The sequence below is a fragment of the Brachyhypopomus gauderio genome, chromosome 1, assembly GCF_052324685.1.
Source record: "Brachyhypopomus gauderio isolate BG-103 chromosome 1, BGAUD_0.2, whole genome shotgun sequence".
Classification (NCBI taxonomy): Eukaryota; Metazoa; Chordata; class Actinopteri; order Gymnotiformes; family Hypopomidae; genus Brachyhypopomus; species Brachyhypopomus gauderio.
The window spans coordinates 33,290,359-33,304,349 of NC_135211.1; the positions used below are offsets into that span (position 1 = coordinate 33,290,359).

Sequence of the window (13,991 nt, forward strand, 5' to 3'; positions counted from 1 at the left end):
TCGAGGCACGTGAGGAAGCCATTTGTTGCTGGAGAAATGGAGATCAAGAAATATGCATGTGTTCCTTATGAGGGTGAGAAACCTCAGAGGTTTTGCAGAGGAGATCCTGGGGATATAAAGACCTCCCCAGATACACAGCCATTCTGTGCACAATACTGCAGCAACACTTGTGTCAGGGACCCTGCCTGGGGTCTCATCTTGGGTGAGTGAAATGAATTGTCAGAACATTTCTGGCCGGGGGACTGACGTCAGTGAGAGGCGATGATACGTTTGGCTGAATCTGATCACTACGCTGCTGTGCGGTTGATCATTCATTCTGTAGAACTCAGGATGCTGCTGTTCTTCTAACCTCCCGACACTTAATTCCTCCGGTGTTACGTAGGGTTAAAAAAAACACACAAAAAAAAAACCAAACTTGGCTTGTGGTAAACACTCTGCGGTCATGACGGCGAATTCGTCCGGTCATTGTGGTTCATCACATGCAAACAGCATTCTCGGTCTGTTCACTGCCGCTCACGTCTAAAAGCATTCACTGCTCACTCGTGGTAAGCCTTGCAGCTTGGGACGCAAGAGTCACGGCGTGCATTCATCTGAGAACAAAGAACAGATTTAGGTGCGCGTTCGTTCAGACAGATAAAGGAGACCCGAGGAGGGGAGGAGCGGAACAGTTTGGCTGCATCGCCGCATCACGTACGAGAACGTGTGAGGGATTGTGGGTGATGAAGGGATCCGCCCTCTACCCAGTTGGCCAGGTGCACAGAGGGAGAGGTGGTCACCTGCAGGGGGACTCACCATACATGACATGGGTGATCATGGGTGTCACAGCAAACATTGTGTTGCTGAGAAAGCGGACCCCCCCTCCCAACGTCCCGGAAATGTCCACTCATCGCAATCCGTGAAGATGAGAAAGGACATCGCCTGAACTCTCCAATGACGGCATCCAAGGCAAGACGGTAATTGTTATGCAATCGGTATTCGCCGCCTCTAAAATAAATGCAATTTACTCAATGTGTTTAGGCTGGATTGCTTTGTTTAATCGGGTTTGTTTTTACATCAGATTCCCTTCTGGCGTTGCGCGTTCACATTTGTTGTTATTTCTCCGTTCGCATTGGTTCCGCCTTTCATGTTTGCAGTTTTTGTTTGTTTTGTTTTAGCGTATTGCTTAGGGCATTGATTGCTGCTTAATTTGGCAATCATATTTACGCATAAGAAGATTGTAGTCTGGTGCCCAGTGGCTTGTTGTATCCTGGCTCCCCATCTGTGTATGTACACCAGGCCTAGCCCCACTTGGTCAACACGGATCCGGCAAACTCTTCGAGGATTAGCACAACTGGCCCACTCTCCATGATGCCAGTGCTACCAGTAGATTTCCAACAACCAAGGAAGATGAATCAAACCTGGATGCACGGATACTTGAGAACGATTATTGCACTTCAATAGAACTACAAAAGAAACTAATGAAAACTATGTGGTGAAGAACTTTTCTACATTTTTTTTACTGGCTAAAAATGAGGCGATGACTCACCCCTGCTGACTTGTGATGACCATATTTATGTGCAAAGACTTCAAGTAACTTTGATGCATGGTTCCTAACATTAGTGTGTGAGTGGAGGAAAGTTCTAGACTTACGGACCTGGCTCTTGGTTACCACACCAACCGAAAGGCCGCCCACCTCGCGACAGCAAAGCCAACATCAAACCGTAGAAAACACAAGGATGACGAATTTTGCGTCTAAATCAAAATAACCATTTGTCTAAAAATACACAAATTAAAGGCTTCTTGCCTGATTTCCCAAGTCACTTCCATGGAGACCAAAAGGTAGATGTGCCATACATGTGAAGACAGGTAAACAGGGAAGACAGAAATTCCCCACCTGTGTTGTGTGATTGAACCTCCCCGAGGGATTTCCGGGACTTAATGGCATTGACGAGCTCTTCTGCCTCACATCAGCAGACAATAGCAACACGCTCCACATGCAAATGGGGTTCAGGATCAACTCCAGGCCTTTAGTCTCCTATCTCAGCCATGACTTAATGATCGAATGATATAATGTCAGATGTGAGTGAGAAAGAACTGAAGACTATGGGGGGGGAAAAAATAAAAAATAAAAAATTCTTGACTATAGTTTTACTAAAGCTGATGTTTTTTTTAAAAGCACTTTGGCTAATCTGTCAGTTATCAGTAAACAGATGCTTGGAGAGTCTGTGACTGTAATAATCGAACACTACCAAGAGATACTAACCAGTTGAGAGAACCAGTTACTGACACTGCAATGGGCAACTGACAGGAAGGCAGGCGTGAGGGCAGGGCTTAGACGAGACACCTGGAGAGAGGACGTGACACTGAAGGGTGCCGGGCTCTCCTTCTGTGGTTAAGTCTGGAGGAAGTTTGCAAAAATAGCCAGGAATACAGAACAACAAAACTCATGTCATGCTCCAGTTATTGCCTGACTGCGCTTGATGATAAATGGTGTGTGTTAATGTGCTAATGATAATAAACTGTGTGTGTGTGTGTGTGTGTGTGTGTATAGTTAAAATTTCCTACAAGGACAATCCTTTTCTGTAATAAAGATACTTCTGCCCACACATGCTGTATGGTAGCTGGCTCTTAATTAAACTGCTGATTATACTGCACCTTTATTTCATTTCTGGCGAGTGATGCATTTGATCATGTGAAAGCATGATCTAGTGTAGCTGGTATCATACGCATTTCTGGCAGCAAAACATATGATATCATAAATGTATAAACAATAAATGTATAATTTACATATTTCCTGTTGAGGTCATCTGTTGGAGTAATATGGAGTAAATGGAGTAGTATGGTCATTAATGTCTGTCAAGTATTGGAGAAAATCCAATGGTTTAAAATTCATGTAAACATTAAGATAACCTCAAGCTGTCTCACTGAGGTCATCAAATCTGGCTTTGACAATTCGGCTTCAGAGGGGATCTGGACCTTGGCAGAGAAGTCAGTTATTTCCCAGGTGCCATCCAGATAATAAGCACTTATACACCACACCCAGGTGCCAGCAAAGAAAACTCTGTTTGCTCTCTCTTTCTATCTCTCTCTCCCTCTTCCCCTCCCTCTCCCTCCCCATCAGTATTTTTCCAGCATGGCAATAAGCTCATCAAATGAGCCTAAGCATTTTCAAACACCTACATGCAGTGACCAGCAAAACTTTGCCAAACCCAACATTACAGCGTCCCAACTTCCAACTTTAACCAACCCATGTGTTAACACGGTTCTTAGAAACCCCTGCCTCTGGCAGCTGGTAACAAGCAGGTGAGAGAGTCCTAAGTGATGCATACATGTCTGATAACATATTTTCTCATATTTTTCTTTGCATGCTTTTAAAAGCTCAGCATGTCCTTTTTAATAAATGTGAACACTGTATTTTTGGCAACTGTATTTTATCTTGCTGCATTCATTGGTGCTGGTCCCAGTGGCATATGTGATACTCATAGATCAAATGCACTACATATTACATGCAAGCTTTCTCTACACTCAAGGCCTTCAGTGGTAGGACTCCTATATTTACACTTGATCCTTCAACAACAAGGTGGACCATCGCATCACCCCATTCATAACTGACGCTAGATTTATTTGACAGGTCTATCGTCAGAACGGGAAGCCTTTCTTATATAGTCTGGATCATGTTGCAGTGAATTTAATCAGATGATAAACTTACATAAAGTCTTCAAAGTCATTAAAGACTGGGACTTTTAACAACCTGTAAGGCCAGAGATCAAAACGCTGAAATGCATTAAGTTTTTCTAGCATAAAAGCCTTCCATGTGACCCATTTATGGAGCCGGGTGTTACGGTGACTCCATTATGGCCTCTTAATGAAGCCTCTGATAGCTATGTAGTCATGCCAACAGTCATGCGGAGATGTGTGGCATCTCCTTGAATCAATAATTTTTTTCATGTTCATTTATCTAAAAGCTTTGATACTGATCAGGTGACAGAATTCTGTGTATAAGAAAAAAAGACCCTTAACACTCATGCTGCTGTTTAGTCTTTGAAGTGAACGGGAAGAAGGACTTTCCAATCCCGTGTGCAGTATTCAAACACGCTCTCTGCTTCTCCCTATTAACATAATGCTACACTAGCACTTGAGACAGCGCCAGCAATTATTTCACTGCAGCATTCGCTGGATAATTGGTTAATGGCTTTCTTGGTTAATCGTTGGCTGGGTTGCGGGGGGGCGACACCCGAAGGACACCAGGCCACGAAGAGCGAAAATGCTGTGAATCTGTGTACGAATCATGAATCAGTAGCTGTTAGACATTTATTTCTATCACATCTGCGCTGACTGACCAGTTTATCAGATACGCGTATGTTGTCGGGTCATTCTATGAGTGTACAATTACAGATCGCAGGCTGCAGGCGGCTCCCGTCCCTGCTCCTCGGAGGTCTGTTTGTGACCACAGGGTCATTCTCATCACGAAACGGCCGCACGCTTGTGTGTGTGGAGCTGGAGCAAGTGAATCAAGTGCATCCAGGTTTTTTCATAAGCCATCTGCTTTTTGTTTATGAAACACACTAGACTGGTTGTTATTCGTTTGCTGTTCTTGGTCTTCCTTTACGCTGCCTGATGTAACTCTAGCCACCAATAACCATGACAAATGCCCAGCAAGGGACAAGCAGGAAAAATCAGTTAAGCATAAAAAAATTAATCAGAAGCTGATGCCCACTTCTGCATTAGATCATTTGTTTGGTAATGATTGTTGTACATCATTTCCCGCTGACACAATGGTGCTGCTTCCTCCTTTCTGGGCCAGCCAAGCATAAACTCTGCCTTAGAACACTCACAAACGCCTTTGCACATGCCACATTACAGATTCTTCCAATTCAGAGTAGTTACTGAATTTAAATGGGCGAAGCAGTCTAAACCAGCATTCAAGGTGAGTGTTCTAGAAAATAGCATTCAAGATGAGGCCACTATGAATGCATTTTTATAAAGCTCTTTTAGGCTTGGATGTATTAGTGAAGGTCTCAGAAACGGTGATATTATTTTGAAACAGGACAGGGCTGGAAATATTCATTCGGCTATTTTTATAGCAAAACTTGTCCTGAAGCTTTGGAAGCAAGTTATTTTTGTGTGATATATTTAAGACCATGCAGATTCAATATATCCTAGCATGTGGGATATTTTCACATGAGGTAAAAGTAGCACAAGCCTTAATTATATTAAACATATTAAGCAAAAGGCAACTTAAAAATGACACAGGTTTGTTTTCTGGGCACCGGTAAGGCCTAAAACAGATTTTTTTAAGCAACCTAGGTTTCCTGGGTATTATTGGTTCCAAAAGGCACATGCAACTTTTATGCAGGAAGGTCTTCTGCCCTGCCAACTAGGGAGAGGTTTGCTAACCTGAGCAAATATTTGGAACTGCTGTCTGGTTGCTGAGTTGTGTCATAAAGGCTGCCAGTTCGTATTCTAGCAGTAAACATATTCAACTGCTGCCACACAGTATAACACCTAAATGGATCAAGGACATTAATTTAATCCCTACTCCAATTGCTTCGCGTTTCTTGTGAACGTTTTGTCTGGAGCTAACACTGATGAAATCATCCAGCTATCAGACTGCGCTGGGTTTATTCTGGGTTGTGCTGAAAGTAGAGGTCTTTCTACCTCGTTTGCATGGACGTGCCATTTCCAAGCACACTATCCTCCATGTGATGCTAGAGATGGTGCAAAAATACTACAGGTTTCTAGTATTTCTAGAGCATTTCTAGTACATTGTGAATTGGTGTAAATTCAGTTTTGGAGGGCTGCAGCGTTACATTTAAATGTTTTGTCTACACCAAAATGTGTGATTCATCTCTTGCAGGGCCTGATGATTAACTGAGGAGTGGTAATGTTTGTGTTAAAGCAAAGAGCACACAGAACTAAACTAGGGTAGGATGGAGCTGGTCGCCCCTGTAATACATCATATGAAGGCAGTTGATGTCAACCGAATCAATTTTGTTTCCTGCCAAGCAAAAAATGTCAGCACACTAGAGTATGAATCTGCTGTTGGATAAAGGTCAAAATTGCAACATAATCTCAGTTTTTAAAGAGTGGGGATAGAACAGTTACAAGGACAAGTTTTGTAACAACATGTGAGGTTTAGAGATTTTGGAGAAAGGGGCTCTTTACATTTAAAAAGATGATAACAGGCTTTCTAAGTAGAATAACAGTTGATGTCGATGCAGTTCTTGGACCCTACTTGTTGGTGCCCATTATTTTGTGGAAGAGTTTGTTGCCAACACAACTATGGGAATAGGACCCCACTGCCTTCCAACACACCTGAACCAAAGGTGTTAGGAACACATAGGAACACCTGTATACTAGAACAGTGGTAAACTCAGAACTTCCTCTGTCTCTTTCTCAGCAGTTGTCCCCACCTGTCATAACATACAATGATGGAGAGTATTTCCAACATCTCAAAGGATGGAACCCTGGCTGACGAGCTCTGGGATGGGACCCTGACTGTGGGCAACACATGCGGCATAGACTTCAGGCAAGACAGCATCTTCCTCCCCGTCCTCTACAGTGTCTTTTTCATCATTGGCCTGCCCCTGAACCTGACGGCTCTCTTCGGACTCTACCGGCTGATCAAATCGGAGAACGTTTTGCCCGTGTACGTCATCAACCTGCTGCTCGCCGATCTCATCCAGCTACTGTCTCTGCCCTTGTGGATCGACTATTACGCCAGCGCCCACTACTGGCGCTTCGGATCTCAGGCGTGCCAGTTCATGGGCTTGTTCTTGTACATCAGCATCTACGCCGGCATCTTCTTTATGTGCGTCGTGGCGCTGGAGCGCCACCTGGCCATAGCTCGGCCCTTCAAGTTCCAGAAGTTCCGTCAGTTGAAGTTCGCCCGATGGATCGCGCTGGGCATTTGGGTTTTGATCATACTGCCCCCCGCCATTGCCTTCAACAAACTCTTCCCGAAGCAGATGAATTACACCCTGTGTATCGAGAAGTATCCTTCGGACCAAAATTTCATCACCTACAGGCTGATTACTTTGGCCGTGTCCTTCATCGTACCCCTGTGCTTCATAGCCGTCCTCCACCGACAGACCATGCGCTCCCTGATGGCAATCAGCTCCATTTTGTCTGAGGAGAAGAGGCGTATCAGGGGGCTGCTCACCCTGCTGGTGGCTATATTCGTCACGGTACTGGGTCCCTACCACTTCATTGGCTGCGTGAAGTACCTGGGGCTCCTGGCCCACAGCCAAGCGTGTGAGTGGGAGAAGGCCGTGTTCATGCCCTACCAGCTGGGACGGGGCCTGCTAAGCCTCAACAGCCTGCTCGACCCGGTGCTCTACACGTTCCTGCGGACCGATTTCCGGGCTGCGGCCAGACAATACCTGCCCTGCTTGAGGAGAGGGCGGAGTGTCAGTGATCAGTCCACCTGTGGACTCACTGAGAGAGCCACAAATTCCACCCAGATCTGACAGCAGGGTCAGGAACACGTCACTCAAATATATGAATGAGCGTAGCTCATGATGAATTAACGAATACAGGTTAGAGTAATAATCCAAGATTAACTACATTAGGAAAAAATGCCTGCACATTATTAGCTCTAAAAAGTGTTTTCCTGAATGTAGGTTCATCCTTGTCTTAGATGAAATTATGCAGCCAGTGGTAATTCTCTCCTTTGTGACTAAACTGATATATTTTCAGAGCAGAAGTTCTAAATGTTCCTTAACACTGAGAAAACGGAAAAATCTTTTACATTTTCACATGCAAATTATAGTCATAATGGTTCAAATGTCTCCGCTTAGCATCATCAAAAAGGCCACCATTCACTTAATCTTTCCCTTTTACATTACCCTACATCCTTGAAAGAAAAAAAATCAAAAACGTCTCATTTAAACTTAAATGTAAATTAAAGGCTTTGCCATTAGATATCAAGAATGGCTTTCTCTATTTTATTTTAATACAAGCATGTTTATATTAAAGAGGGAACCAGCCGCAGTTGAATAGGCAGTGCTAGGTATGACTAAGTGAATTCTGGTTTCAATTTAAATAAATCACTTTGTGTCGATTAGCTTTTTTTTATTATTGCTGTAAATGAAACATACATCTTCAGCTGTTATTTATTTATTATTGCTGTAAATGAAACATACATCTTCAGCTGTTATTTGCCCTTGAAAGTACTGAATTAAACTAACAGTAAACTATCGAATGGCCAACACCTGCAGCAGTCATTTGCACATTTCTCATAGTGGAGAAGATTTGGCCCCAAATCTGGTTCAGAGTTGTTAATGCAATTATTACTCAAGATTTCAGCTAAGGAAAGCACGGCTGATCAAATATCGCCTCCTGACTCTCGTTGGCACTCTCCTGACTCCTGAGAGATTTTTAGGTTTCAGCAAGTTCTTTGAGGGGAGGACTCATCACTCGATTGCATCACATCATTATTATGATAATACGTCGATTGTAAGTACGCACTATTACAGATGCATGTTGAGAAAATGTTTTGGCATGGGTCATCAAAAAAACCCAAACAAAAATGTCATGTCGTCTTTGTAGCTTTATAGAAGACGACTTAACCCCGATCTCGCCTGCTTTGTCAGGAAGCAGCTGTTTTCCCACAGCAGCACGAGATGCCGGCCGCTCGCCAAACGTTTTCTTCCTCCCAGCGAGGGGATGTGGCGCAGCCTCTGCCGCCGGTTTTGCCTGACTCAGACCTATTTGGCAAACCAATTTACTGCTAACAGGACGCTCTTGTTCCCAAACGCGAGGCACGCCATCTGTGGCCTGACGCGTTTTGCACGAATAGGAGATAATGCACTCCAAATGTGAAGATACCGTGCCATGCATCTGCACCTTGGCACGAGGCTTATCTCCGTGAACTGTATGCTCTGAGATGTGCGTTGTGTGTGTGTGTGTGTGTGTGCGTGTGTGTGTGTGTGTGTGTGTGTGTATTAGTGCTCTCAGAATCACAATGTGCCACACTTGCTAGTCACGGCACCTTATCATTTCATTTTTCCTCAACATTTCTGCCACCCTCTCCAGTCTCTGAGGAAATGTTCTACAAATGAACTTATAGTATCCACATCTCCCCCATCATTTTATAAGCTAAATGGGAGTAAATGTTTCATATATTCCTGGGAAAGGGATGGGGGGGGGGGGTTTGTGATTATTTTCCTCTATCACAATTTGCGGATGTATTGGGAGTTTTCAGTGCCTGTATGGTGAAATCATCATTCCTGGGTTCTGCTGGTGACACTCTTCCAGCTTACTGGTCATATCTTCATGTCCCCTCAGCACCTCTGGGACAACCGTGGTGTGAACCTTCAACCTCCTCTCTGTTCCTCTTTTAATGCCTGGAATTACTTCAGCTTCTGTTGAGAAAACTAGTTTTTGCCTATATAACATTAGCAAAAGTATATTTTGCTCATCAGTAAAATTTATATTAAAATTAGATATATAATTGTAAATTAGATAAATAATTGCTGCCTTAAATGTTTTAAGCTATACATTTTGAGAAGGGCCATTCAGCCTATTGTTGCATCAGAAAATACTTTGGTCTAAGGCAAGTGTTAGACTCTTGCAAAGTGTCTGTAGAATATGTTCTATACTGATAAGCTCCACAGAAGGTGACTTGCACCAACTGCCTGTAGTGACACCCTATCAGGTTGAGACACCATGACCATGCAAGAGGACTGAAGGGGTGAAGCAGTAGCAAATAAAACCTGCCTGTTATCACATCTCTCTGATGTACATGTTTTGAATGTATGAGATCCCCGGAGATATCTCTGTTCAAATAAAGTCCTTGTTGGTATTGCAATAATTTTGGTCTGTTGTTCCTGCTATCTCCTTTTGTATCAAACGGACACGCTGGGCTAAAGTGGTTGAGAGATGGTCAAAGCCAAAACACCTCACATTGCCTCAATCATGTGGGTTTGCCACACCTCTAACCACTGTGTTTTTCTGCATGTTTCGAAAGTCACCATCATTTACTATGTTGAACTATTTATCTTGTCCTAAAGTACAGCTATAGCAAATGTCTCAGCACATTCTTAATACATGACTAAATGATTAATATACTAAAATACTAGTGGTGGGCCGTTAACAGCGTTAACGGCGGTCGTTAATTTGATAATCTTATCGGGCGATATAAAAATTATCGCCGTTAATCTATTCTTAAAGTTGGGTTTGGAACTGGGTCAAAATGGGTAAGCAAACTATGATGACTGTATTCCTAACCAGATTGCACAGTAGGGGCGAGAACGAGTTTTCAAACCTGTGAATTACAAATCGTACGTGTTTACATGGATGCAGCCACGAAGTCGCCAGGTTTGCTTCATGGAAAGCAATTTTTTTTTTCATTTTTAGGAACATAAAGTGTTACCGGAGCGGAGCTCGGAGCGGTTGTTTTCTGCATGGTCCTAGCGCTTCGTCGCTATTTAAATATTTATTTTTATTAAATGTACTAAATGTTGGCTTACAATTTAAATATCATGTTTAGCTGAATAAACATGTTATCAACTCCTTTTAATGTACAGTATGTAGGCTTACAAATTCATGTTTAACTGAATAAACCGTTGAACACAAGTAGCCTACATTTTATTGAGCATGTTTTTCTTCAAATATCAAAGTAGAACAGCTTTCTCAAGCAGTCATTGATGCATTTTGGAAACAGGAGATGAGCCCCTGGTCTAATGCACCCTCTGTATTAAGAAACCCTATCTCAAAAACTGACTTTTAGTCATTACTTGGGTAGCACGCATATGAGCCATTTTAATATAGATTAATCTAGATTAATCTAGATTAATTTCAAGATTTCAGTGAGATTAATCTAGATTAAAAAAATTAATCTATGCCCACCCCTATAAAATACTAATATTATATACTACTATACTAACACTAATAATGAGCTTTATGTGTATAGCACAAAACCATATTAAGCTTGTTTTGTAAAGGTTGTTTACAACATTTTACAAAGTTCTTTACAGTACTTTACAGAAATAGAGTAGCGTAGAAACAGAACACAAACAACTATATTCAAAATAAGTTGTTCATTAATTACAGGCTGATTAAAAGCAAACCAGAACACAGGCATTAACCCTTCTCTTAAAAGCTCAGATGAAGAAGAGCTTCATTAGTTGGAATCTTATTATTAATATCAATAACCAAAAAAAAAAAAAACATTGAATGTCTCTGGTTGCTCAGAATATACTGTATGACTGTATGTCATTTATTGAGGCAGATGGCACACAGGCAAGTTCAGAGTTCAGACTGTCTTTTTTTTTGCCTAATGGAGCTTCATTTTCTGCTCTTTTGCCATCAGGATTAACAGACTAGTGTATGGACTGCCTGTATTTATAGTAACGATGGACTGTCACAGGTTAACAGTAATAGCTAACATGTGAGATCCCTCAAGGCAATGTCGAACAAAACCCTTTTTTATACTTAGGCCACGGCTCAGCAACCATATTTTAGACCTTTAATGTGTTCAGTAGACTTCCCTTTCAGACTTTAATGCCTTATTTTGAGAGACCATTTTACTAAAAGCCGCAATTTTTTGGTCTGTTTCCTATCTAAACACACAATCTACAAAGTATTAAACCTCTGTAGTTCATTTTTAAGCATGAAACATCTCGTTCCCAAGATGTACTATATTATCTGTTTTATTATATGTAAAATATTATAATGTAAAACTATTTTCTCTGGTATGATGAAATTCTAAGCAGGCTCAAGAATGGGTATATACTTAAGGATATTCTTAAAGACTAAACTTTATTAAAGACTAAACTTAATTAAATTATTTGCAGACTTTTTTTATCAGTACTATCTCAGATAACTTAATGACTATTATTTTGACTGTTATTTGAGTCCTAGGAAAGTGACTGGTATATATTTTGTGCTCACAAGAGCAAGATTTCTAAAAGCACTAAAGAATAAAGAAATGTTTAATTACAAATGAACACGAATAAGCATATTGCTTTAGTGGCTTGTCATCATTTGAAAAACACTGTCATCATTTGAAAAATAGCAAACAACATTTTGGCAAAGAAAAAGGAAAATATGACTTGGAGCACAGCAAAGTAAAGGGGAATCTGAATTAGCACACTTTAGGTTCAGAACTGCTGAATAAACGTGACTCATTCTTCTTCAGCAGTGAAATCTCTCATGCCTCTGGTTGCAGTTTCTGTCTGTAAAAAAACCAAACAAATGGTGCAGAAATGAAAAATAACTGCAAATCTTTTTTTTACATACTATTTTTAAAATCATTCATTGATTCATTTAGCTATATGTTGGTAGCATTTTGCTGCCACGTTTCGAACCTACACAGCAAGGATGACATGGACACATTTGATATTACAAAGAAAAACCACATCACTGTGGTTATGAACTGAGTACTCTGACCTGAAAGCAATTTAAGCACATTTGATGTAACATTACATGTAACTTGTGGACTTGTGGATGGTGTGGAAGGGGAGGGAACCAAAGTAGTACAGACAGCCAGACGCAAAAAAAAAGAACGTGAAAAGACGAGGAACGTACACAGCTACACGAGAGGGATGGACACCTGAGAGAGGTCAGAGAGACTCGAAAAGGAAGGACACAGAAGGACAAGACAAAAAGCCCAGGGACAGAAACTGACAGACTGAATACAAAGACCCACGTGACACAGAGGTGTGTGTGAGGGTGTGGGGGGATGGGGGGGTCACTTTTACACTTCAATCGTTAACAATTAATTCATACCCCAACCGTGTAAGGCTATTCACACTGGGCTAGAACATATACATACGAGCATATTAGCCTGTATTTCATCATCCCACTGATGAGCAGTTATAGTTCACATGTGGTATACTCCAACTCCCTTAACCATCTTCCTTAAGGCGAACCAAACCTATACCCTTGACACATTTCAGAATGACCTCAGACTGATTGGTATTTATACGAATGTTTTCCTGATAATAACCGAACTCTCTCTGAAGAGCTTATAAGTGGGTTTATTCCAATAAAATCTGAATTAAACGCAGACATTTTCCAATTGAATCCATGCATGGGGGCCTGCAAGTCACAGATAAGGAGCCTTATGATACATATCAGAAGAGCGTTTGAGGCAAGCGGATCAATACGCTCGGATTTTGGCCCATGCTCCTGTCCTCTGTGCTCCCAATTGGTTGAGGCTACGACAAAGAGCTCATTGACAAATTAGGACTAACGTGACCAAATGGGGGATGAGAAATACTGTGGGGACAGACACCCTCTAATCTAAAACCACATTTCTCTCGGAGACAATCGGCAACAAACTCGCCGGGATCAATGCAATAATGGGTGATATACTCACTGTGGCGCCCAGTTACAATTCGAGCTGCATTCGTGTGTGTGTGTGTGTGTGTGTGTGTGTTTGTGTGGGTTGGTGTGTGTGTGTGTGTGTGGGTGGCTGGGTGAGTGTGTGTGCTTGCTTGCCGAAAAAGCTGACAGCATTGATTTGGTGCTTTTGCGAATGAGGGGTAATTTTGTGGAAGCTTTTCTGTTTCTCTTTTGTGCTGTGCTCTTTGTCATCACCTACTCATCCTGCACTGCTGGGACACACCTGTCCCTCGAGAGAACACAAAGATCAAGAATATGATGTGGATAGACGGACAATATGGACGCACAGTAACAAACACGATGTATTTATTATCCGCCTCAGTTCGTCGCAGAGGAGACTGGCCGAAAGTCGAGAGGGGCATGGAAAATTGGCAGAGTCGCCGTGTGTCACATTTTTCGCTGCGATCGTTTGTTTCCACTGCCAGCTTTCCTGAAAAGCCCGTGGCCCCGGTCTCATGTGAACCGCGGCTCGCGAAATGTACAAAAATGCTATGAAAGCAAAGTAAACAACAGGCGGGTCGTGACTGTAATAATACCCGCGTGGCGAGCTTTTCGAGCCTTTCAGCACGTTCCGGCGTTCCCCAGCACGGTTGGGCCACGGCAGGCGTACATAATTACAGATTTCGTAGGCTGTCATACCTTTTAAGGCAGCCTCCGTGTGG

The 13,991-nt window shown here is 42.2% G+C and overlaps 1 protein-coding gene across 2 annotated transcripts; it reads left to right on the forward strand.

Moving 5' to 3' along the window:
- The first annotated feature begins 4,787 nt into the window (after positions 1 to 4,787).
- Positions 4,788 to 9,937, forward strand: LOC143518189 (G-protein coupled receptor 4). Of its 2 annotated transcripts, none has more exons than XM_077010660.1 (2): positions 4,788 to 4,906; positions 6,380 to 9,937. In XM_077010660.1, the coding sequence occupies exon 2, from the start codon at positions 6,408 to 6,410 to the stop codon at positions 7,446 to 7,448; it is 1,041 nt and encodes a 346-aa protein (XP_076866775.1). In that variant the 5' UTR covers positions 4,788 to 4,906; positions 6,380 to 6,407; the 3' UTR covers positions 7,449 to 9,937. The 2 variants fall into 2 exon arrangements, with proteins under 2 accessions (XP_076866775.1, XP_076866783.1); XM_077010668.1 differs by having other exon boundaries at positions 4,810 to 4,906; positions 6,383 to 9,937.
- The last annotated feature ends 4,054 nt before the right edge of the window (positions 9,938 to 13,991 follow it).